The sequence below is a fragment of the Borostomias antarcticus genome, assembly GCF_949987555.1.
Source record: "Borostomias antarcticus genome assembly, chromosome: 15".
Taxonomy (NCBI): Eukaryota; Metazoa; Chordata; class Actinopteri; order Stomiiformes; family Stomiidae; genus Borostomias; species Borostomias antarcticus.
In genome coordinates, this window is record NC_140248.1 from 20,763,858 (window position 1) to 20,787,885 (window position 24,028).

General features: G+C 46.0%; 3 protein-coding genes and 1 pseudogene across 5 annotated transcripts in view; all 4 read left to right on the top strand.

Annotated features, from left to right (window-relative positions):
• pcdh1g18 (protocadherin 1 gamma 18) overlaps positions 1 to 18,690 on the top strand; it is a 145,233-nt gene extending 126,543 nt beyond the window's left edge. For both annotated transcript variants that reach the window (XM_084449489.1, XM_084449490.1), the window contains exons 2-4: positions 15,475 to 15,533; positions 17,457 to 17,563; positions 18,451 to 18,690. In XM_084449489.1, the coding sequence (XP_084305615.1) occupies positions 15,475 to 15,533; positions 17,457 to 17,563; positions 18,451 to 18,689 (405 nt within the window). In that variant the 3' untranslated portion in view covers position 18,690. The remainder of the gene's footprint in view (positions 1 to 15,474; positions 15,534 to 17,456; positions 17,564 to 18,450) is intronic.
• On the top strand, positions 657 to 6,683 carry LOC311318465 (uncharacterized protein; the record flags this gene model as incomplete). Its single annotated transcript, XM_084449816.1, has 3 exons — positions 657 to 3,116; positions 3,699 to 3,703; positions 4,211 to 6,683. 3 exons carry the CDS (start codon positions 657 to 659, stop codon positions 6,681 to 6,683), a joined length of 4,938 nt encoding a protein of 1,645 aa, XP_084305942.1.
• LOC311318466 (protocadherin gamma-C5-like) lies at positions 9,555 to 10,765 on the top strand (annotated as a pseudogene). The gene has a single exon. The product of its transcript is annotated as a protocadherin gamma-C5-like (transcript).
• On the top strand, positions 10,899 to 14,147 carry pcdh1g32 (protocadherin 1 gamma 32; the record flags this gene model as incomplete). Its single annotated transcript, XM_084449817.1, has 2 exons — positions 10,899 to 11,010; positions 11,764 to 14,147. 2 exons carry the CDS (start codon positions 10,899 to 10,901, stop codon positions 14,145 to 14,147), a joined length of 2,496 nt encoding a protein of 831 aa, XP_084305943.1.
• Positions 18,691 to 24,028: the final 5,338 nt, after the last annotated feature.

Consider the following 24,028-nt stretch of genomic DNA (forward strand, 5'->3'; position numbering starts at 1 on the left):
CTGTCCATGGTCCTGAAATCAAAAGCTTATCTATTCATGCTGTCTGCTGGCATACACTGTAGTATTTTATAGCTATCTCAAACTGCAACATTTTGAAACTTATTTTCATTGTAGTTCTACCCTAACACTCTCTATATATGTATCTATAACATGATATAATGTTTTGCAATATCTCATTGGCTTTTGAGTAAGGCCTACCATATGTTGGTTACATTTAAAAGTAATCATTCATAGTATGGTGTGCAGTCAAACAAATATTCATCTAGAGTTGTCATGTATGTACAGTATAGCAGGGACACTGTTAATACCACTCATTATAACAAGCCCTGCCTCTTGAGCTGTAGGCTACTGTTTCTTATAAGGACCAGGCTGCAGCACTGCTCAAAGCCTATTGGAGGACTCAGAACCAATAGTATGCTGAGCTGCACAAAGAGATCTGGTCCCTCCCTCGGCCGTAGCACCATAATCTGACAATGCATAGAGCTGGGAAGGACAGAGCTGCAATACGAGAATGGCCAATGCAGACGGTTTTGCAATGCTGATCAGAAAGATCCCATGATCATTTTCAACTTGCTTTCAGTTTCTGGAGATGTCTGAAAAATTACTACATCTAGCAAGTGTTCTTTTTCTCAAGAATGGGGACTCAAATTGGAACGATGGTTTTGCATTTGCGGACGATGGTGATGTTCTCTCTCATGTGGAATACAATAGAGGCTCAGACGCGCTACACAATTCCTGAGGAGCTGAACGTGGGATCTGTTGTTGGGAATTTAGCTAAGGATCTGGGACTGGGAATCTCTGAGATTTATGATCGTAAGCTGAGAATTTCCTCTGAGGGTGGTAAGCAGTATTTCTCTGTGGACTTGGTAAAAGGTGAGCTTATTGTTAATGAGAGGATAGACAGAGAGAGCCTATGTGGAAAAAGCACAATTTGTCTCTTGCCTTTGGAGGCTATAATAGGAAACCCACTACAGCTTTATCGTCTGGAAATAGAATTGCAAGATATTAATGACAATTCACCAGTTTTTCTGAATAATCAGAATATCTTAAATATTGCCGAGTCTACAGTGCCAGGTGTAAAGTTTCGTTTGGAATCAGCACAAGACCCTGACGTTGGCTCAAATTCCATACGTTCATACACACTTAGTAAAAACGAACATTTTATTTTAAATGTCAAGACAAACAAGGATGGGACAAAAGTCCCTGAATTGCTTTTAGAGAAAATGTTGGACAGAGAGCAGTTAGCAACGCACAGTCTCTATCTAACAGCCATAGACGGTGGAATTCCAGCAAGATCAGGGACAACAGAAATCACTGTTCATGTCCTGGATCATAATGACAATGCTCCAGTATTTGAAAAGCCTCTTTATGATGTAAAATTGCTAGAAAATAGTAATATTGGAACCATAATTGTCACTGTCAAAGCTGTAGATCTAGACGAAGGTGTCAATGGGGAAATGTTCTATTCTTTCGAGCCACACACTCCTGAATCAATTCTGAATATATTTTCTATCGATTCTAAAACAGGAGAGATTGTCATAAAGAGTGGACTAGATTTTGAAACGGCAAGCAATTTTAAATTTGATATACTTGCCACTGATAAAGGCCCTTTACCGATGCAAGGACTGTGCACTGTTGAGATAGATTTAATCGATGTGAATGATAATGTCCCTGAAGTAATTTTAAAATCTCAACCCGACCCTGTCAGAGAGGATGCACCTATTGGCACTGTTGTGGCCCTCATTAGTGCAAAGGACATAGACTCTGGGGATAATGGTAAAGTCCGGCTAACTCTGTCACCAGCAGTACCATTTAAATTACAACAATCTGTTTCTAATAATTACGCTTTGCTTACCGATCTCACTTTGGATAGGGAGTCAAATCCAGAGTACATTATTGAGATAACAGCAGGGGATTCAGGGACACCCCCACTGTCATCTAAACAAATCATTACCATCATTGTTCTCGATGTCAATGACAACTGGCCTGTTTTCTCTCAGCCGTCATACACTGTTTATGTTAAAGAGAACAACACTCCAGGATCTATATTGTTTTCAGTGTCCGCCTCTGATCCGGACTTGGGAGAAAATGCTAAGATATCATACTCTATATTAGACTCTAAAATACAGGACGCATTTGCCTCATCTTATGTTTACATAAACTCAGATAACGGCAGCATCTACAGCATGCACTCGTTTGACTATGAGAAACTGAAGGTGTTTCAGATCCAGGTGCAGGCAAAGGACCACGGCTCTCCGTCTCTGAGTAGCAACGTCACGGTTCATGTTTTTATTCTGGACCAGAACGACAATGCCCCCGCTGTTATTTACCCCTCCTCTGTCATGGGCTCCGTCTCCCATCAGAGGATGCCCCGGTCCGCTAAAGCAGGCCACCTCATCACCAAAGTAACGGCAGTGGACGCTGACTCGGGCCATAACGCCTGGATTTCCTATAGACTGGCAGAGGCCACAGATGCCTCTCTGTTCAGTGTGAATCTTTACACAGGGGAGGTGAGGACTAAACGCGCTGTTTCAGAGCAGGATGACTCCTCTCAGAGGCTGCTTATAGAGATAAAGGACAATGGGGAGCCGGTCCAGTCCACCACAGTCTCAGTCAACATACTGGTAGAGGACGGGCTCCACGAGCCCATCTCGGACTTCCACCAGAAAACAGCAGAGTCCAGCAAGAGGAACAGTAAAATCACCTTTTATCTGATCATCTCTCTGGCCTCCGTGTCAGTGTTGTCTTTGTTGACTTTCCTCATCTTAGTGGTGAAGTGCGCTAGAAACAGTCGGAGCAACTCGAGTTGCTGTATCAGACGGGCTGACTCTGACGGATACAAGAATCCCAACAGAAACCTGCAGATCCAGCTCAACTCTGACGGCCCTATTAAGTATGTGGAGGTCCTGGGAGGGGACATGTTGTCTCAGAGCCAGTCCTTCAGGTCCTGTATGTCTCCGATGTCAGAGTTCAGTGATTTCACCCTGGTTAAGCCCAGCAGCACCACTGACTTTAAGGACATGATAAACGTGCTTGATGCATCGTTACCTGACAGCGCGTGGACCTTCGAGAGTCAGCAGGTGAGCTCCTTTGGACATAAATACGCCTCCCAGCAGGTATCTAGCCTGCTTAAGTGTATTCTAAAGCTTATTTTAAAGGCGCCGAGTGTCGTATGTGTTGTCTTGTTCCATTTTGTAAATCACATTTATATATTGAATTAGTCCGTTTCATTGTTGCTTGGATAAAAAAGTCTTAATTTTCTAGAGTGTGCTACAGTATGCCTATCGACATGAGTATAATGCTAATAGGCATAGTTCACAATTAACTTTGCATTGGCACTGGTCTTGTACTTTTGTTCCAATTTCTCCAGCCTTTCAATAATGTGCTTTACATACAATGTGTTATGAAACAAAGGTTTGCCTATTTCAGCGCCACTGCTGAAGACAGCGACTGACCCTATAGCCTATGCTCTTGAGGCTATGTGGGAAGGCTGTATGTGAATGGCCAGGTTTGATTGACACTGAATGTAAGTATTTAGATTTTTTTGAGTACAGCACACAGGGTGCATTGATATTAATTAAATGACAAATTCAATATTGGATCATGAATAAACCAGTGTTAAACAGTGAAACTACATTTTCCCTATTCAAGATTTTATTAGGGATTCTCCATGTTAAAGACTGTTCTATCCCTTTAAGTTGCTGTAAAGTTCTGAAATCAAAATCCAACACAGCAAAGTAGTATTTGAATTATTTGATGATCTTATTCAAATTGAGTTGTAGCCTACATGTCTCTCAGCTACCGCAGCCATCCTCTGGGCTCGGGATTTTCCCAAGCACACTACAACTGTGAACCAAGAGCACCCCATAGCCTACAACAAAGAACCAAGAGCACCCCCTCATGGACAGAATAACGGCCTATCAAATTGCAAGAAACATCATGCATTATAAGCCAGGAACGTTACAGTTGCCTCCTCATTCCTATTGGCCCAAGCATGCTTGTGGGGTCCACCAATAGCATGCAGAGCCGCACAAAGAGATCTGTTCCCTCCCCCCATAGCTTCAGCTCCTACAATAGAATGATCAGTGGTCTGAGAGACATGACTATCCTGTGCTCACCATGCCGATCTTTACCACGGAGTGTTCTTCTCTGAGGTGGAATATCTAATATTTTGTTTTTGTGTGAAAATGCAGTCTCATTGATGGGACAGTCTCGGCAGGGAAATGAGAAGCTGGAGGAATAAACGTCTGTGTAGTTGGCTGGCGCCCTGGCTCTTCTTTATCTCATGGAATACAGTCGAGGCACAGATTCGGTACAACATACCCGAGGAGTTAAAGGAGGGCTCAGTTGTTGGAAATATAGCGAAGGATCTGGGTTTGGATATTTCTGAGATTTCCGAGCGTAATCTACGGATAGCCTCTGGTGCTGGTAAGCAGTACTTCAGCATAGATGTGGGTAAAGGTGAGCTCGTTGTGAATGAGAGAATCGACCGAGAGACCCTTTGCGGACAAAACACTGCTTGTCTGATGCCTGTACAAGTAGTGATTGAAAACCCCTTGCAACTGCACCGTGTGGAAATCGAGTTACAAGATATTAATGACAATGCACCTAGTTTTCACACAAAAGAGAGCATATTAAGTATTGCAGAATTGAGCACCCCAGGAGCTAAATTTCCACTTGAAAGTGCGGAGGATCCCGATGTTGGGAGCAATGCCTTAAAATCGTACAAGGTTAATAAGAACGAATATTTCAAATTAAATGTTAAAACTCTTCAGAATGGAAGAAAGGTACCGGAGTTGGTATTGGACAAAGCCCTAGACAGGGAGAAACAGTCTGTTCATCACATTGTACTAACGGCGTTAGATGGAGGAGATCCTGTCAGATCAGGTACAACACTGATTCGTGTTAATGTTAAAGATGTTAATGATAACGAACCACAATTTGAACAAGCTACTTACAAAGCATCCGTTCATGAGAATGTTGTTTACGGGGTTATTGTTTTAAATGTAAAAGCAACCGACCTAGATGAAGGTTTAAATGGTGAGATTGAATATGATTTTGGGGCACACACATCTGATGGGTTGAAACAAGTATTTGCGGTAAACCCTGAGACAGGAGAGATTACAGTTGTAGGAACTCTTGACTATGAAATGAGTAAATCGTACACCTTTGATGTGCGTGCTAAAGACAAAGGAAGTACTGTACTTGAAGGACATGCATCTGTACAGGTGGATATATTGGATGAAAACGATAACGCACCTGAAGTTATTTTAACATCACTGCCTAGTCCTGTGAAGGAAGACGCGCCTGTTGGGACTGTAATAGCTCTGATCAATGTTATAGATCTAGACTCTGGTAAAAACGGTGATGTAAATGTTCAAATCCCCGCTGGTTACCCATTTGAGTTGAAACCGTCGTTTGATAATCACTACTCCTTGGTAACAAATTCAGCCTTAGACCGTGAAATTAAGGCCGAGTATGACGTTAAAATAGTAGCCAGTGACGCGGGCACTCCTCCTCTAAAAACAACAAAGACTGTTAAAGTTAAAGTCCTGGATGTAAATGACAACTTTCCAGTATTCTCTCAGACGTCTTATGAAATGTACGTCATGGAAAATAATCCGGCAGGTGCCTCTCTATTCTCAGTTAGTGCGTCTGATATGGACCAGGATAAGAACGCTTTGCTGTCTTATTCCATAGCAGACTCCCATTTTCAAAACACTCCAGCGTCTTCATATTTTTACATCAATTCGGAAAACGGCACAATCTATAGTATGAGCTCATTTGATTATGAAAGGGTTCAACGTTTCCAAATTACTGTTCAGGCCAAGGACCAGGGTTCTCCATCGCTTAGCAGCAACGTCACGGTTCAAGTTTTTATTCTGGACCAGAACGACAATGCCCCCGCTGTTATTTACCCCTCCTCTGTCATGGGCTCCGTCTCCCATCAGAGGATGCCCCGCTCCGCTAAAGCAGGCCACCTCGTCACCAAAGTAACGGCAGTGGACGCTGACTCGGGCCATAACGCCTGGATTTCCTATAGACTGGCAGAGGCCACAGACGCCTCTCTGTTCAGTGTGAATCTTTACACAGGGGAGGTGAGGACTAAACGTGCTGTTTCAGAGCAGGATGACTCCTCTCAGAGGCTGCTTATAGAGATAAAGGACAATGGGGAGCCGGTCCAGTCCGCCACAGTCTCAGTCAACATACTGGTAGAGGACGGGCTCCACGAGCCCATCTCGGACTTCCACCAGAAAACCGCAGAGTCCAGCAAGAGGAACAGTAAAATCACCTTCTATCTGATCATCTCTCTGGCCTCCGTGTCAGTGTTGTCTTTGTTGACTTTCCTCATCTTAGTGGTGAAGTGCGCTAGAAACAGTCGGAGCAACTCGAGTTGCTGTATCAGACGGGCTGACTCTGACGGATACAAGAATCCCAACAGAAACCTGCAGATCCAGCTCAACTCTGACGGCCCTATTAAGTATGTGGAGGTCCTGGGAGGGGACATGTTGTCTCAGAGCCAGTCCTTCAGGTCCTGTATGTCTCCGATGTCAGAGTTCAGTGATTTCACCCTGGTTAAGCCCAGCAGCACCACTGACTTTAAGGACATGATAAACGTGCTTGATGCATCGTTACCTGACAGCGCGTGGACCTTCGAGAGTCAGCAGGTGAGACTGGAGTAACTTGATTACATCAATTGCTATATTTGCAGATTTCTGATCAAAAACTACGTGTTGGTTATGATTTCAAGACCTTGCCTGTCAAAACCTTGCCTGTTCTTTCCTAACCTTGTGTTTGCGCCATGACTACATTTGTGATTTCCTGTGAGTTAGCTACAGTAGATCATGTTCTCTGTATGTTTTTTGTTGAACAAATAGCTTATTTGGTAACTTTTGAAAACATGTTGCCCAAAACGCAACAATGGTATAGGGCAAACCCCTCTCTCATATGTCATTGATCAAATTCGGCTAGACATTCCACTCAAAGATTTCATCATGGATCACAGACCTCAGGCACAGCATAGTATGCGTACATGTACGTAAAAGGTTTGATCCTGTAACACAATCTAGACCCTCTAATTTGGTTGTGGCCGAGGGGTCTAAGGTCCTGGACTAAGGCTCCAGTCTCTTCTGCGGCAAGGGGGAGGGGAGTGTGATTTCTCAGTCCACTGCTTCTCACGTGTAATTTGCCCATGCACATGTTACAGTGTTAAATTCAACATCTTAATATGAACAAAAACCTTCCAGTATACAAATACACATACACCCCACCCCCCTAAGTTTTGAATCTGGCCTGGACCCTTTGTTGCATGTCCTCCCCTCTCTCTCTCCCACCTTTCCTGTCTATCCTTATACTGTCCAATCCAAATAAAGCAGAAATGCTGTTTAAAAAAAATCTTTAAAAAATAAACAATACTCTCGTCATACCATAGACTGTCTTTAATATAGTCCATCAGCAGTCTTAAATTGTCCCAGATACTGCCTCCCAAGACATTGAGTGGGCACCAATATGCATGGTCATGGACATGGCTGCTCTCTGCTAACCTGATGCATCAGATGGTTTGCTTCACATAACCATCTGGGAAGTATCCATAGGAACTTGTTTGGAAAAGGGCAGGCACTTTAAAAAATATGTGGCAGGTGATTGGATTGGATGAACCATCCAAATGTCACCGTCTATCACATACTAATTTCAACCGCTCCTCGTGCCCATTGTACTGTAGCTGTTTGTATTTGCTCTTAGAACGCTGATTGGTTAGATCGTTTTCCGATCTGGCACAAACTGATCTCTGTGGAGAGTATCCAGACTGATTAGCGAGAGAAACAGAATGTGAGCTTGCGGGATCAGGATGGTCTCAAGAGGCTAGCTCTCTGCCATTCCTTTAGCTGGCAATATATAACAGCATGGCCATAGGCGCTCATTGAATGGTTTACACATTTCAGCACCACTGGAGTGGACAGCGACAAATGCTCTCACAGAGCCTGTAGCGTTTCTCCTGTGGCATGCGCCTTCCAGGCTTCAATCATTCACTCCATATGAAAGACAAAATACACTAAAAATAGTGAAGCCTACATATATATCTATAATAGGCCTAGTTGTGGTGCATGATAGAGGTTAAATGCATTTGAAGCCTACTGGTATAGGCTGTTTCTTAAAATGTATATGTTTTGTATTGGAGGAGAATAGTCCTACCACCATTTCACCAGAATGCGTTGTGTGTTGTGAGCAATCCTGCAACACATATTCACATAGGCTTGAGAAATATGACTGTGACTTTAAGAGGCACTCTGTTTTCGATTGGCTTATATGCTCTACTATGTGCACCAATAGCATGTTGAACTGTACAAAGAGATCTACTCACCCTCCCCCCCAACCAGACACCATAACCCTTACAATGCAGAGAGAGCTGTGAGAGACGATGCTGTTCCAGCTTTACCCTTCCAAAATGGAATTAGATACCGAGACAATATGGAGAGGTGATCGACAGCCATTTATAGCATACTGTTTAGTCTAAATGTTTTCAGCACGTTACATTGTTTGAACATAGAAATATGAAGAAATCGGGACTGAAGGTGGGGACGTTTCCCAGCGGCTGGGGAGGACAAGTGCTCTGGTCTATCTATTGCCTTTTGTCCTGGAATACAACAGGAGCGCAAATTCGCTACACCATTCCCGAGGAATTGAGCGTGGGATCTGTGGTTGGAAATATATTAAAAGATCTGAGTTTGGACATCACTGAAATTTCTACTCGGGACTTGCGGATAGCCTCCGTAGCTGGAAAACAGTATTTCAGTGTGGATTTGGGCAAAGGCGAGCTGGTTGTAAGTGATAGAATCGACAGAGAGAGCCTGTGTGGACAAAGCACCAATTGTGTCTTACCATTAGAAGTCATTATTAAGAATCCTCTTCAGCTCCACAGAGTGGAGGTGGAAATTCAAGACATAAATGACAATGCTCCACATTTTCAATCAGTTGAGCGAACATTGAAAATTGCAGAATCTACTGCCCTAGGTATGCGGTTTTCTTTGGAGAATGCACAGGATACTGATGTCGGCGCAAATTCTTTAAGATCTTATAGACTGAGCAAAAACGATCATTTCAGCTTAAAAGTAAAGGATCTTGCCGATGGGAGAAAAGTTCCTGAATTAGTGCTGGCAAAATCCCTGGACCGAGAAAACAAACCTACACATCAGCTCCTTTTAACAGCCTTGGACGGTGGCTCTCCAGTCAGATCTGGGACCTCGCAGATAAACATCATTGTCCTTGACAATAATGATAATAACCCAGTATTTGAAAGTACTGAATATAAAGTTTCTCTAAATGAAAATACTCCACAAGGCACGTCTTTCCTCAAAGTGGATGCAAATGATGTGGATGATGGTCCAAACGGTGAGATAGAATATTCTTTAGGTGATCATACTGCTCAGTCATTAAGGGATTTGTTTGACATTGATCCAAAAACTGGTGAAATATTTTTAAAGGGTGTTCTGGATTACGAAATCACTCCTTCTTACAGAATCGAGATCTTAGCCAAAGACAAAGGAATTCCTGAGATGGAAGGACAGTGCAACGTTCAGATTGATGTTGTAGACGTTAATGACAACCCCCCCGAAATAAGCCTCACTTCAAAACCAAGCCCGGTGCCCGAGGACGCACCAAAAGGCACGGTAGTGGCATTGATCAGTGCACGAGATCCGGACTCTGGTGACAATGGAAAGGTGACTTTACAAATGCCTCCAGATTATCCTTTCACACTCAAACCTTCCTTTTCCAACCATTACGCACTGGTCACCAACGGTGGTTTGGACCGTGAGATGTTCCCGGACTACACTATAGAGATAGTGGCATCTGACGCAGGCTCGCCTCCTTTGATGAGTACTAAAAGGATTCCAGTCCAAATTCTGGATGTAAATGATAATCCACCTAGGTTTTCTAACACAGCATATAATGTGTACGTTACAGAGAATAACACGCCAGGTTCTATCATCTGCTCCGTATCTGCAGCTGATGACGATTTTGGAAACAATGCTAAAATATCTTATTCTATATTAGACTCTACAGTACAAGACGTTTCTGTCTCATCTTACATTTATATCAACTCAGACAACGGCAGCATCTACAGCATGCACTCGTTTGACTATGAGAAACTGAAGGTGTTTCAGATCCAGGTGCAGGCAAAGGACCACGGCTCTCCGTCTCTGAGTACCAACGTCACGGTTCATGTTTTTATCCTGGACCAGAACGACAATGCCCCCGCTGTTATTTACCCCTCCTCTGTCATGGGCTCCGTCTCCCATCAGAGGATGCCCCGGTCCGCTAAAGCAGGCCACCTCGTCACCAAAGTAACGGCAGTGGACGCTGACTCGGGCCATAACGCCTGGATTTCCTATAGACTGGCAGAGGCCACAGACGCCTCTCTGTTCAGTGTGAATCTTTACACAGGGGAGGTGAGGACTAAACGTGCTGTTTCAGAGCAGGATGACTCCTCTCAGAGGCTGCTTATAGAGATAAAGGACAATGGGGAGCCGGTCCAGTCCGCCACCGTCTCAGTCAACATACTGGTAGAGGACGGGCTCCACGAGCCCATCTCGGACTTCCACCAGAAAACAGCAGAGTCCAGCAAGAGGAACAGTAAAATCACCTTCTATCTGATCATCTCTCTGGCCTCCGTGTCAGTGTTGTCTTTGTTGACTTTCCTCATCTTAGTGGTGAAGTGCGCTAGAAACAGTCGGAGCAACTCGAGTTGCTGTATCAGACGGGCTGACTCTGACGGATACAAGAATCCCAACAGAAACCTGCAGATCCAGCTCAACTCTGACGGCCCTATTAAGTATGTGGAGGTCCTGGGAGGGGATATGTTGTCTCAGAGCCAGTCCTTCAGGTCCTGTATGTCTCCGATGTCAGAGTTCAGTGATTTCACCCTGGTTAAGCCCAGCAGCACCACTGACTTTAAGGACATGATAAACGTGCTTGATTCATCGTTACCTGACAGCGCGTGGACCTTCGAGAGTCAGCAGGTGAGACTTAACTGAACAGGATGCTCTGGTGATCCCAGTTAATTTGCACCTCAGTGTCCTTTTGAGTTGAAATAAAGGTTTGAGAAATGTAGGCATAAAGCACACAGGCCCTGCATTGTGCCAGGTGTTCAAAACATTGCCCTCAGAATAAAGTAATTTTTATTTTCGATAGTACTTTTTCTCCCTCTTAAACAAGTGCATGTTCTTCCACATGGAAATATTGTGGTGCAACAAATGTCTATGCCCTGTTAATGTGTGTGTGTGTGTGTGTGTGTGTGTGTGTGTGTGTGTTTGTGTATGTTATTGTGTGTGTGTGTGTGTGTGTGTGTGTGAGCGCGTGCCTGCGAGAGAAAGAGAGCGAGAGTGCACTCTCTCATGCAGCAGATGTTGCTCCATGAATAGAGGCAGCTTTTATTGTCTTCGATTGGAGAGTTGGAGTTTCTTTGTTTTGCGGCCTACAGGCACCTCCTCATTGAGAAAAGTGATTTCAGTGTGAGTTAGGCAGTCATCGCTTTTGGAGCGACATGGAGTCGTTTGTCCTTTCACTCAGTTTATCTTCAATTTAAGCAGATCTGAAATTATCTAAGCTGAAACAGAAGACTTTTGACTGAACGAGAGAATAGGAACTTTTACTGCTCTGCTATGCGGAGTTGAACAATGTGGGTTCTGGAGTGTAGACAAGGTGCCGTGGGATGGCCCGCGCTCTGGCTTCTTTTCTCCGTTCTCTGCAGGTCATCCTTTGCAGCTGAACTATCTTATTCCGTTTTGGAAGAATTAAAACCGGGCTCTTTTGTCGGAGACATCACTAAAGCCTTGGGCCTTGACTTATCAACGATCGCGAGGAGAGAAATACGAGTTGCGTCCGAGTCTAACGCCAAGTACTTTGACGTGAATGCGAGCGGAGTTCTAATAACCAAAGAAGTTATGGACAGAGAGAGTCTTTGTGGAAGTACTTCAACATGTTCTCTCAGCGTACAACTTGTGCTGAAAAACCCATTGGAATTACATCGTGTTGTTGTGAAGATAGTGGATGTGAATGACAATTCGCCTCAGTTTCCGAGTCGGAATATTTCTCTTGAAGTATCTGAGGCTGCTGCACCTGGCACCAGATTTCGTTTGGACAGCGCACATGATCTAGATGTTGATTCTAACGCACTGCGTACATACGTTCTTAGTCCCAATGATTACTTTGTGTTAAAAGTTGAATCTAAAAGGGATGGTAGTAAATTCCCTGAATTATTGTTAGATAAACCTCTTGACAGGGAAAAGCAGTCATTTTTTAACCTGATACTTATCGCTGTAGACGGTGGAGAGCCAGAGAAATCAGGAACTACCTTGGTTCTTCTTCAGGTGATGGACGTCAATGACAATGCCCCAGTCTTTGATCAGCCAATAAAGACAGTTAGTTTGTTAGAAAACTCTTCCTTGGGCACCCTTGTGACAAGACTAAATGCATCAGATGATGACGACGGTCTTAATGGGGAGATATCATTCCACTTCAGTAAATACACCTCAGAAATAGTACTTCGACTTTTCAGCCTGAATCCCCATACTGGTGAAATCCAAGTCAAAGGAGATGTGGATTATGAGCAGGCGGATATCTATGACATCACAGTGCAAGCCAGAGACAGAGGGACCCCTGCCTTGGAGGGCTCCTGCCATATCAAAGTCCAAATCATTGACGTGAACGACAACAGTCCAAAGATAAGCATAGACTCAGTCTCCAAAATCATCCAGGAGGATGTGGATTTGGGGACTGTTATAGCGCTGATCAGCATCAGGGACGAGGACGCTGGACAAAATGGGGAGGTGGACGTCCGAATCCCCCCTGGGTTGCCATTTAGATTGATATCCCCCTTTGAGGGGCACTATACCCTGGTGACAGACGGGCCTTTGGACAGAGAGGCTGTGTCTGAATACACCATCACAGTGACGGCCTCAGACTCTGGCTCTCCACCCCGCTCTGCACAGCAGTCCTTTGTGGTCAGTCTTTCAGATGTAAATGACAACGCCCCCCTCTTTTCAAAGTCCTCCTATTCTGTTGATATAGCGGAGAACAATGCCCCCGGAGCTCTCATACTGACCGTGTCTGCATCTGACCGGGACTTGGGTCAGAACGCCCGTCTCTCCTTCTCCGTCCTGGAAAGCGAGGTGCGCGGCTCACACGTGTCCTCTTTTGTGTACATCAACTCTGAGAGCGGGAAGCTCTACGCCATGCGGTCCCTCGACTACGAACAGGTGAACGTGGTCCGGGTGGAGGTGCAGGTGAGGGACGCGGGAACGCCGGCTCGGAGCTCGAACGTGACCGTGCACGTGTTTGTGGTCGATGAGAACGACCACCCCCCCGCCGTGGTCTACCCGGCTCTGCCCCCGGACGGGGTTCTCCGGCTGACCGCGCCGCGCTCGGCTGCTGTAGGGCACCTGGTCAACAGGGTGGTGTGCGTTGACCCAGACAGTGGCCACAACGCCTGGCTGTTCTACAGCCTCTCTGGGAGGGACTCGGGGCTGTTCAGTGTTGGAGCGCACACCGGGGAGTTGCGCACAGCCCGGCGGTTTGAGGAGGGGGACGCTGCTTTTTCCATCGTAGTGCTGGTACAGGACAACGGCAAGCCCTCCCTCTCCACCAGTGTGCCGGTCAACGTCACCCTGTCCGAGAAGGGGGTGGACTTCTCCTCCCAGCTGAGGAGGGCCACGCCCCGGCAGGGTGGTGGGGCATCTGACCTTACCCTGGCCTTGATTGGCTCTCTGGCCTGCATTTCACTGGTGTGTCTCCTGGCCATCGCTGGCATGGCGATACGCTGGCTTAGATACAGGGGCCACCTGGCATGTTTGGGCCTGGGCCCCAGGAAGGTCCCCCAGCCTCACTCTCACAGGGACCTCCAACTGCAGCTCAACACCGACGGGCCGCTCAGCTACATGGAGGTGGTGGGGGGGGCGCAGCAGGGTCCAAACGCACGCACCTGCAGGCGTTTCTACCCCACCCTCTCCAGCAGTGTGAAGGACTTTGTGTTTGTTAAGAGTCCCATGGCGAACCAGAATACTCTGATGACCCTCTCCAACAAACGCCTTACCAAACCAGCCAATGAGGTGAGGGCTCTCTCCGCAAACAAACTAGAACGGTGGCCATGATAACCCTGTAGTCAAACAGCATTGTCTACAAGAGCATTGTCTACAAGTGTATGAATGTGTGTAAATGTCAGAATGAATAACTACTGAAAACACTTGCGGTTAACTCTAAATCAAACATAGAAAGTAGATTAAATCACAGCAGTATATTTCTGTCTGCCTGGGAGGAGGTTTAATATTTCATATGACTGCAGGGACAATCTGTTACTTAATGCTGATACAAAACGAACACAAATAACTTTAACTCAACTCTACCCAAGGAATTGGAGAGGTAGAGATATAAGGATGATTAGGCTTAGATGGGTGTATGATTGTATGGCTGGCTAGACAAACAGGGGTGGGTCATGAGGTTGTTGGGTCAGTATGACACCTGCCACTGTTTTGTATTGAATGAAGCAAGGGTCAGAGTGAAGGTCAGTGATTCTGTTACTTGCCACCCCCAATGACCTGCAATTACATAGTACATCTCTCTGACTCTGCGTGACTCATCCCCATAGCTCCTACCCTTGAGGCCAAGTAATCCCAAAACTGAAATTGACATTTATGAAAAGCATACTTTTTTTTTTTTGGTTGCTTTTTGCCTATCCGTTCATAGCTACATAGCGCTTCATAGTTACACACGTGACCCCTTTGTCACATACAGTCGCCCAGCACATTTTCTGGAGAGCAGACCGGAGTGCGACTGTATTCTGCCGCAGATTGTATGGCCCGGTGCGTGGCCCAGTGTGGCTGCTCTCTGCAGCAGCTCTACCCAGTGTAAACCTGCCTCGGGCTCCTAGAGGATCAGTGGACTAGGGGAGCAGATCCCTTCCCCACCGACGGGAATGGAGCTACTGCACTCAGATGGATAGGGCTTGGAGGAAATATTCTAGGGGGCTGAATTGGACATTTCGATTTTATATCTTTTTTTCTTGAGCGGAACAAGTATGTGTCAATATGGGTAGATGGTTTTGTGAAAGATTTAGCATTGTTGAGCTTCTGGTAATATGATTGTGTATGGTGAGATGTTTCCTTTCACTGGACTCATGCGAGCATGCCAGTGACAGAATAGCCTGTTCAATAATTCACACACATTTCCTAGCACTGCACTACATTGCCTCCCTCTCCTCACGCTCTCCTTCTCTCCATCTGTCTCTTCTTCTGCCCCTCCTCGCCTGATGGCCCAATTGACATTCCCTTTTCTTTTGGCCCACTGAAGGACAAAATGGCTTCCACTGCTGAGGAGTCAAGATCACATGCCTCCATATGGCATCCCCAGAGGGACAGTCCGTGTGTTTGTGTGTGTTTCAGTAGTACATGTTCTAACTGCATCTCTCTCCTCTTTCTACAGCAACAACCACCCAACAATGACTGGCGTGTCACCCAGAATCAGAGACCTGGACCCAGTGGGTGAGTAACCAGCCTCAGTGTGTCACACACACAAACATACACACACGTGCACACACACACAGACACACACACACACACACGTACCCATAAACATATCCATATCGTGCACTTCCATATAACTTCCTCAATATATAATGGTTTCGTAGACAGGATGTGACTAAGACAAGTGTGTGTTTGTACAGAACGGCTACAACTTCCCACTACTCAACGCACAGATCCAAGATGACTGGCCCCCCAGAAATGCTGCATTCTGGGTAACTGGAAGCTTGTTGATAGTTGTTGTCAGAGTAGAGGTGGTAGTAGAGCTAACTGCTTTAGTTTCTAGAGGAGAGAGAGAACATGCATTAGGGAATGCATTGTTTGTGGTGGTGTCTTAGTCAGAGGAACGTGTCACGTGGGTGGTTTTTCATGATGGGTTCTAGTTGTACCAGGTGGATTTAGTGGCTTCTGGTTTCAGTCCCTCAATATTTTATACAGCACATTGTAGGTGGACACAGAGAGAGAGGATTCTTGATTTAGTGTGCTATCAAAAGGGACAATTATAGCATGCTGCAGAACATGTTCCTGGGCTAGCGACTGCACCTGAAATCTGTGTTGACCAGCACTGGGCGGAGAGAGTGCGAGAGGTGTGCGTGTGTGATGGCCAGAACTGTCTGTCCCTGTGTTTCAGCACGTACAGGTACCACACCACCACCCAACAGAGATGGACGCCGTACGGGAAGGCGAGGTAGAGTGGTGTAGGTAGAGCGGGCTGCGTTATATGTGCTAGTCCGCCCCCCTGCTCTGACACCTGCTGTCTGATGAGGCCTGTAGGCTTGGCTGTGTGTGTGTGTGTAGTCTAGCCTGGCATCTGGATGTTGATGTGTATATATCAGGAGTGTGCGGTGGTCTGTAAAGACTCTTGTCGGCAGGACTGGAAATAGGTACATGCTTTGTGTAGAAGTGTGCACCGTGGATGTGCTTAGCTCGGCAATGTTCCGTAGTACGTGTTTCTATAAATGGGTTTGTAGGCTTTGCTGCTTAACTGTGTAGTTTGTCCTTTTTTATGTGTAGTTCAGATTTCAGCAAGCTTATTTCTGTGTGTGTGTGTGCGCGTGTGCATGAGTGTGCGTGTATTCTATAGTAGTTTATAGATAACTGTGATCATTTCCCATACGTTACATGTGATATCATTTATTTACGTGCGTTACACATTTATAATAAATAGCAAAATATCAACGACAAAAAAATACCAGATTTTCCACGTATGGTATATTTGTTTTCTTAAAAGACAAGGTAGATTTAATCTTAAGATGGATAGATAGTCTTTAAAAAGAAGATGAATAAAGCAGTATTCAATCGGACCATTTTTAACCACACTCAGAACAGCTGTACATGATCCCCTCCTCTCCTCTCTGAACCATCTCCCTATATTCTCTCATTCTCTTTCACTCTTCCACCCACACACGCGTCTGATCAGCTCAGCCAGGGAGCTTGTGTGTGTGTGTGTGTGTGTGTGTGTGAGTGAGAGAGAGAGACTGTCGTCTTGCATATTAAGGGGCTGCTTTACTACTCGTTTCATTCTTAGCGCCTCCTGCTCCTACAGTATGTCCCCTCCCAGCCTCCATATTCTCTGTGCTCTGTGATACTGTGGGCTCTCACACAAAATGGCTGTTGGGGGCTGGGTGCTGCTATGCTGATGTGATGACAGTTAATCAACTGATGTGTGCCCGTTAGTAAGACAGATACCGAGTGAGATATTGTGTGTGTGTGTGTGTGTGTGTGTGTGTGTGTGTGTGTGTGTGTGTGTGTGTGTGTGTGTGTGTGTGTGTGTGTGTGTGTGTGTGTGTGCGTGCGTGCGTGCGTGCGTGCGTGCGTATAATTGAATGGGAGACAGTGTGTGATCAGTATGTTCCATGCTGATTGTGGGCCTCCTGTTTTCAGAGCTGGCCCCCATCCTGGTGAGGGAGGTGCAGTGGCTGGAACTGGACCCTGGCCCAACCCCCCCACCGAGGCTGAGCAGCTCCAGGCTCTCATGGCCGCTGCTAACGGTGAGTCTACCTCCACCTCCCAGAACCCTCTCCTCCCCTCTCAACACTTTCTCTCTCTCTCTCTCTCTCTCTCTCTGTCTCGTCTCACACACACTCTCTCCTCTCTCTCTCTCTTTCCTCTTTCACTCTCTCTGTCCCTCTATCTCTCTCCTGTAGCTCCAGGGAACCATGCAGAGAATGGGTGAGCGAGCAAAAAAGAGACCTGCTTCTATAGTCTGACTGAGGAGGGACTGCTGGCAGTACAGAGACTACTTCCAGAAGGAGGCAGAGTGCTCTGATATCAGGCAGAGAGAGAGCCTTAACGGAAAGCCACACAAAAACAGCTTATTCCATACACCTTGTGTATATCTTCGGTGTGTTTATGAGGACAAGGCTTCCTTCCGTTTGGTGCCAGATCTATAGTGCTGCGTGCCTCTCAACATCCCCTATGCATTAAGGAACCCTGACAGACAAGGGTGTAGGACATAGAGCTCTTTGTTTCTGTGCTACGCAGCTGCAGTCACTCAAGAGTCCCACTCGGTTCAGGCTGGCTTTAGCGTGTGACTTGCTAGGGATCCTTATCCTGAGCTGTGTGTGATGTATATATGTGTCCGGAGTGTGTGTTGGGGGAGTGGAGGCAATGTGATGGTGTGTGTGTGTGTGTGTGTGTGTGTGTGTGTGTGTGTGTGTGTGTGTGTGTGTGTGTGTGTGTGTGTGTGTGTGTGTGTGTGTGTGTGTGTGTGGAAAGGGGGGGAGGGCTCAGAGTGGAGCGCTGAGCTGGAGCTGCAATGCAGTGGAGTTATGACCCTCCGTGAGTAACGAGCGCAACACACCAAGCTATAACCCTCTCTCCTCTCCTCCCTCCTCTCCTTCCCTCCCTCCTCTCTCTCCCCCGTTACCCCCAGAAGTGAGCGATGCGACAGCGACCCTGGGCCCCCGCTACAACACCCAGTTCCCCATGCAGCACGTGCCCGACTACCGCCAGAACGTCTACATCCCGGGCAGCACCGCCACCCTGACGGCCAATCCCCAGCAAGCCCCCCAGCAGGCCCTGCCCCCCTCACAGGCCATGCCCCAGGCCGACACCCCCAAGGCTGCCCAGACCCCCGCCAGCAAGAAGAAGACCACCAAGAAGGACAAAAAGTAAATCCCCCTGGCCACAACCCACAACCACGCCTGTCACCATAGAAACCAAGAACACCCCCCCGCACCCACCCTCCCATACTACAGTTTGATCTTCAACAGAAGAATTGATTTGTGATCTTCTTCCTCCATTTCATCCGATATCCTCAGTGTTTGGGCTGTGGTGAGCACATATGTCACATTGCATTACAAGTGCAATCGGCAGCAACTTCACTTCCTGCTTCATGGTCGCCCCAGCTTGTGTCGGCAGCTTGTGTGTTATTGGTTAGCGTATTAAATGGGTCCAGAGGCAGGATGGGAGAAAGGGAACAGTAGATGTGTCTTGGATCCAGATTTTAGAGGCACAAGGTTTTACAGGGACCTTGCTCTGTAATATAGCATATAAAAGAGGAAAAAAAACAAAAAAAACAGCCTGATGTTTAAACTGAAATGTTTGATGCTTCTCATAAGTGCTACACAGTTGCTTCTCATGGTGACACTGATAACGCTTTTTCTTTGCTTTCTTTAGAGAACTTGCTTTAGCTCTTTAAGGATTGAACTAGATAAGACGCGTTGCATGATCCTTTCTAAAGATTAAGAACCACTGAATATGAGCTACACACAAACATTTATATTAAGAGGCTAGCTCAAACTCGTCACAAAGCTATAAGAGAATGCGTACCGTAGCATTACTATTTTAAATGCCTGTAAGACTAATTTTAGCTGTGTGAGTAGTAAGAATATGACCAGTCCGGAAGACTGACGCTGTGGCCATCCAAGTATTTCAACTGCTTATGAAGATTCTACAGAGGCAGCTCTTTCCGTGGTTCTTTTCACCCAGTAGGCCACAATGTCATCTCTATCCACGGAGCAGGTTGAACTCTTAAACTCTTTAAAAAAAAAAATAAAGAAAAAAAAAGACGTCTTTATATACTTAAAAGAACCAGCATTATTTCGGTATTGTATCAGCGTTGTTGTAACGTTGCATCAGCATTATGCCGGTCTGGCCCAGTGTGATCGGCTCTGCATTGTCTGCCTCTCAGGCTCTGAGAGGCTCACAGACAGAGCCTTGTTACCACGCCCAATGGTCTGGGTGTATGGCAGGGTCATGGGGAGGGGGCGGGGGGGGGTCAGCGAGTCTGTCCTCTGGTGTCACTGACCTGCTCCTCTACCATGACCTCATCGCCATAGCAGATCTTCAGTGTTCCCCATACAGAACCGGCCCCACGCCACACTGATATTAATGGTCCATGCACTGGACGATGTCCACCTGAATGGACACGTTGCTGGAGCCCTTAGGGAACTGACTGTGGTGTTCAAGACCACATCAGGACCATGGACATAGCCCCCCCCCTCCCCCTTAAGCATTCTGGGCCTCAGAGAATGTTTCCAGCCCACCCCTTACCCTGCCAAAACTCCACATGTACCGGCAGCCAGCCCCATTGTAAATATCACATGTGTCAAGTCTGTAGAAACAGAGGAGGCGTTGACCTCTTTCACGTTAGCCACAGACATGGCTAGTACTGGAATGTTTGGACTATTTTTCAGATAAAACAATTAAGTGAGGAAAAAAAAAAAAACTCTTCAGATAAAGTGTAGTAGTATAGTTGAGCGCACTGACTTAACCAAGCTGTATATAAAAACAAAACTTTCAAAAGACACAGTCGTAACTAGAGGCTTGTGAAATTTGTTGTGCATATTTTTGTGTTTTTCTCCTCTCTATCTCTCTCTAAAGAGTATCACACACCAGTAAATCTGTGATTCCATTTACCTGTCACTTTTCCTGTGTTTGTGATTTTAATCAATTGTTTATGCTACTGGAATGCCACCCTTGCTCATATAAATATAAAGTATATGTGTCTGCTGCTGGAATAATCCTTGATATTCAACTGTAATATCTTTCGTATTAAATTGCTTAGTGCTTCTCCTTGTTACACTCTTATTTTATATATGCTAATATTTATATTGCTGTTTATTTGTTTATGTTTTTGTTTACTCTCTGAACACTGACATTTCAAAATAAAATTTCTTCCGAAATCACATCGGTAGCTGTGAATGAGCTGTGGGGGGGTTTTAGCAGTGAATCTTGCTGTGTGCTTTGCATGTTGGTAGGGGGGAGGGGATTCTCATAGCTGACAACAGTGGCAGTGCTGGAGATGGTCTGTTGGATGGGACTGCAGGGAAGCCATGGCTCGGCTGTCAGTAATCCACTCTTTGTTCCGCACCATTCAGCTACAGACGATGAAGCAAGAGACTCTATAATCCTGTCCCCAAACTCTAACATTCTAAACCTCACACATGCCTAGTGTCTCTACACAGTAGCATTCTAAGCCTCACACATGCCTAGTGTCTCTACACAGTAGCATTCTAAACCTCACACATGCCTAGTGTCTCTACACAGTAGCATTCTAAACCTCACACATGCCTAGTGTCTCTACACAGTAGCATTCTAAACCTCACACATGCCTAGTGTCTCTACACAGTAGCATTCTAAACCTCACACATGCCTAGTGTCTCTACACGGTAGCATTCTAAACCTCACACATGCGCTGTCTATTGAATCTCTACCATAGCATTCTAAATCTCACATATCACATTAGTTAGAAGGTATATTACCTTACACAGCATATTCTGAGATCATTACCACACATCAACACTGCTGTTATGTTACCTGCTATGTGTCTGCTACTCATATGTGTGCTATAGGACAATGCAGGTTTGTGAGGCGGAACTGCTGTTTGAATGATGGTTCCCTGTGCCTCCCTGTTCCTCGTAGGTCAGCACTTCCGTGGGCTCTTTAAATCCATACCGCTTTGAATCAGAACTGACCCATTTTTCAGCCCACATTTAATCAACTGGGGAGTGTGATGGAGGGAGGACGTCAGAGACACATGGAGCAGAGCTCTGCAGGGATTTGGGAAGTAGGACATGTACTCCCTTTTCTCGCAAAGCCTTTTATAGAGCGGCCTTATGCAGAGGACAGAGCTGCGGGGGTCAGGGTTAGGGTGAGGGGAGAGGTAGATCCATGTCTCTCATTACAAAAGAAATCACTGATATCAAAGGACGGCAGATACTGCATGCTGTTTGATAATAGAGAGACAGACAATTCGAGCGTGTCTGTGGATTGAAGCACTTCTGATGAAAACGATGAGAACTGTTCTCAGGACATTACCAATTTCACGGTGCAGTTCATTCCACATCAGTGATCAGAGAGAATGCAAGCATCTCACTTCAGGTCACACGATAACACTGGGTTGGCTAAATATAGCAACAGGAACTGCTGCAGTGGCAGACCCACACTCTGAGTCACTGGGAGTGACATACCGCAACAGAACCATCTCTCCACAACACCAACACCTCACCACGGCCGAACATACTAGCTATCAGAACGTAGCAAAGTGCTTTGCTCCAGAGGGTTTCCTTGCGTAGCAACCTTTTAGTAAGTAAAGTTGTTGATATATCAAATTGAACCCTAGTCCATATAGTGCCTAAATACACTACATGATGGTAAACCTATATTTGTGTAGGTCCATTAAATGCATGGGGTTACATCCCTTATAAAACGTGTCATTTACACATTGGAAGAACAATGCATCCATTTTCTTGTAGCTCAAAAGAGCTGCACACGAGTGCTCTTGACTTTCTTACTGCGGACACAAAATGGCCGCCACCTGACACGCTAGAATTATAGCAGCGCTGCATTGGTTGCCAAGGTGATGGGAGAAAGACGGGGATTCAGTGATGCTGATCACCATGTCCACAGCTGCTCCTGAGGCTGAGAACAAAGAAAGACAGAAACACAAGTGCTTGATGGAATTAACTGCAACAGCTCTATCTGACAACACAAAGAGGAAATCGAAAAAATACATTGAAAATGGATATGGGTCTAAGAATGCCGATGAGATTAAATCCAAGTGAAATCCCCTACATATGTGTGAGAGGATGTTATGTTAGAAAACCAAAATGAAGCACAGAGAATTTCATGATATCAACACAGGAGAAGCAAACATGAATAATGACTGACACGTTTCTTTTCATGGTCTCTAATTGTCTGCTTATGTTTCTCTCTCAGTCTCTCTCAATCTTCCTTTCTCTCTCTCAGTTTCCCTATAAACTCCACAGGGGCCTTGCATCAGCGGGACCCTGCCTGCCTCCCCCCAGAAACCCTTTAATCCTGGGCTCTGTGTAAACCAATTAACAGCCTCCCTCATCAGAGGACTGGCAGGGGGACAGAGATCGCCACCCTCACCAGCGCGGCAGGAGCGAGCCATGGGTACTCTCTCGTAAAAATACAGACAAAGCCCAGGGCTCGCAATGGAAACGGATGGCATGAAGTTACTGAGAGAACACAAGAGAGGAAGTGGTAAGAAGTGGCAAGAAGCTGGCGTTGGTACAAAGCACCGGTATGATAATGACCAGGATGTTGAACACACTGAAGTCATTATTTTGGCTGTGGAATGAAGTGCGAAGTGAGTCGTAGCGCTGTCTGGAAGGCTCGTTTACAGCCGCTGCTCTGCTCCTGTTGCAGGGTTAATGCCTCCGTCCATATAGCAGCTTTAGCATGTGTGGTCAGTGAGGAGGTGAACAGGGCTGTTAGGAGCAGAGAGTTGACTTGTGCTGGAGTGTCACCCTTTTCATAGGTCCTCTCCCTGCCCTTCGTAAGCTCCTTACAGACGATGAGGAGAGATTGAGGCGGGCATTAAAGGATCAGGTCAGACAGACAGACAGACAGAGACAGACAGGCAGATGGACAGATTTTACAGCCAGTATCTGCTACTATGTGGCGCTAAGCTCTCCACTGACATGTTTCAGTAATTACACATATACACAAAATCAGCCAATCAGGATGTTCACACACCCCACAATAAAATATATGGATAATGACTGACATACTGTACACTGACCAGCCCTCTCAATGTAGGGGATCACTAAGGATACTTTAGTTAATATCCCGTTCCTCATGCTTCCCACAAGGATCACTCTCTATCGCAAGGCTCACCCCCACCTCCACCTCCCGACTAAGGAGTGTGCCCAGTCGCCTGTCTGTTACCGGGCAGACTTCAACTCCTTTTGTCAACAGTGTGACTCCATTGGTCACTTCCTAGTGTCCTTGGCAACAGCTCAGTAATGTCTCACACTGCCAACTCCCCAACTCTCTCTGAAGTCTCCTAAGACAGATGTCCTTTTTCAGATGCCACAGCCACTGGTCATTTGTTCCCCTTCTTTGAAAAGGTCAACTGTTCCATTTCCTCTGGTCATTATCCCGAGGAAAGGCCAGCTGACCACTCGCTCCACTAGGTCAGTCCCTCATCCCAGAGACTAAGCTCTAGCCACCTGCAATGCCCTAAAGCTGACCACAGGCTC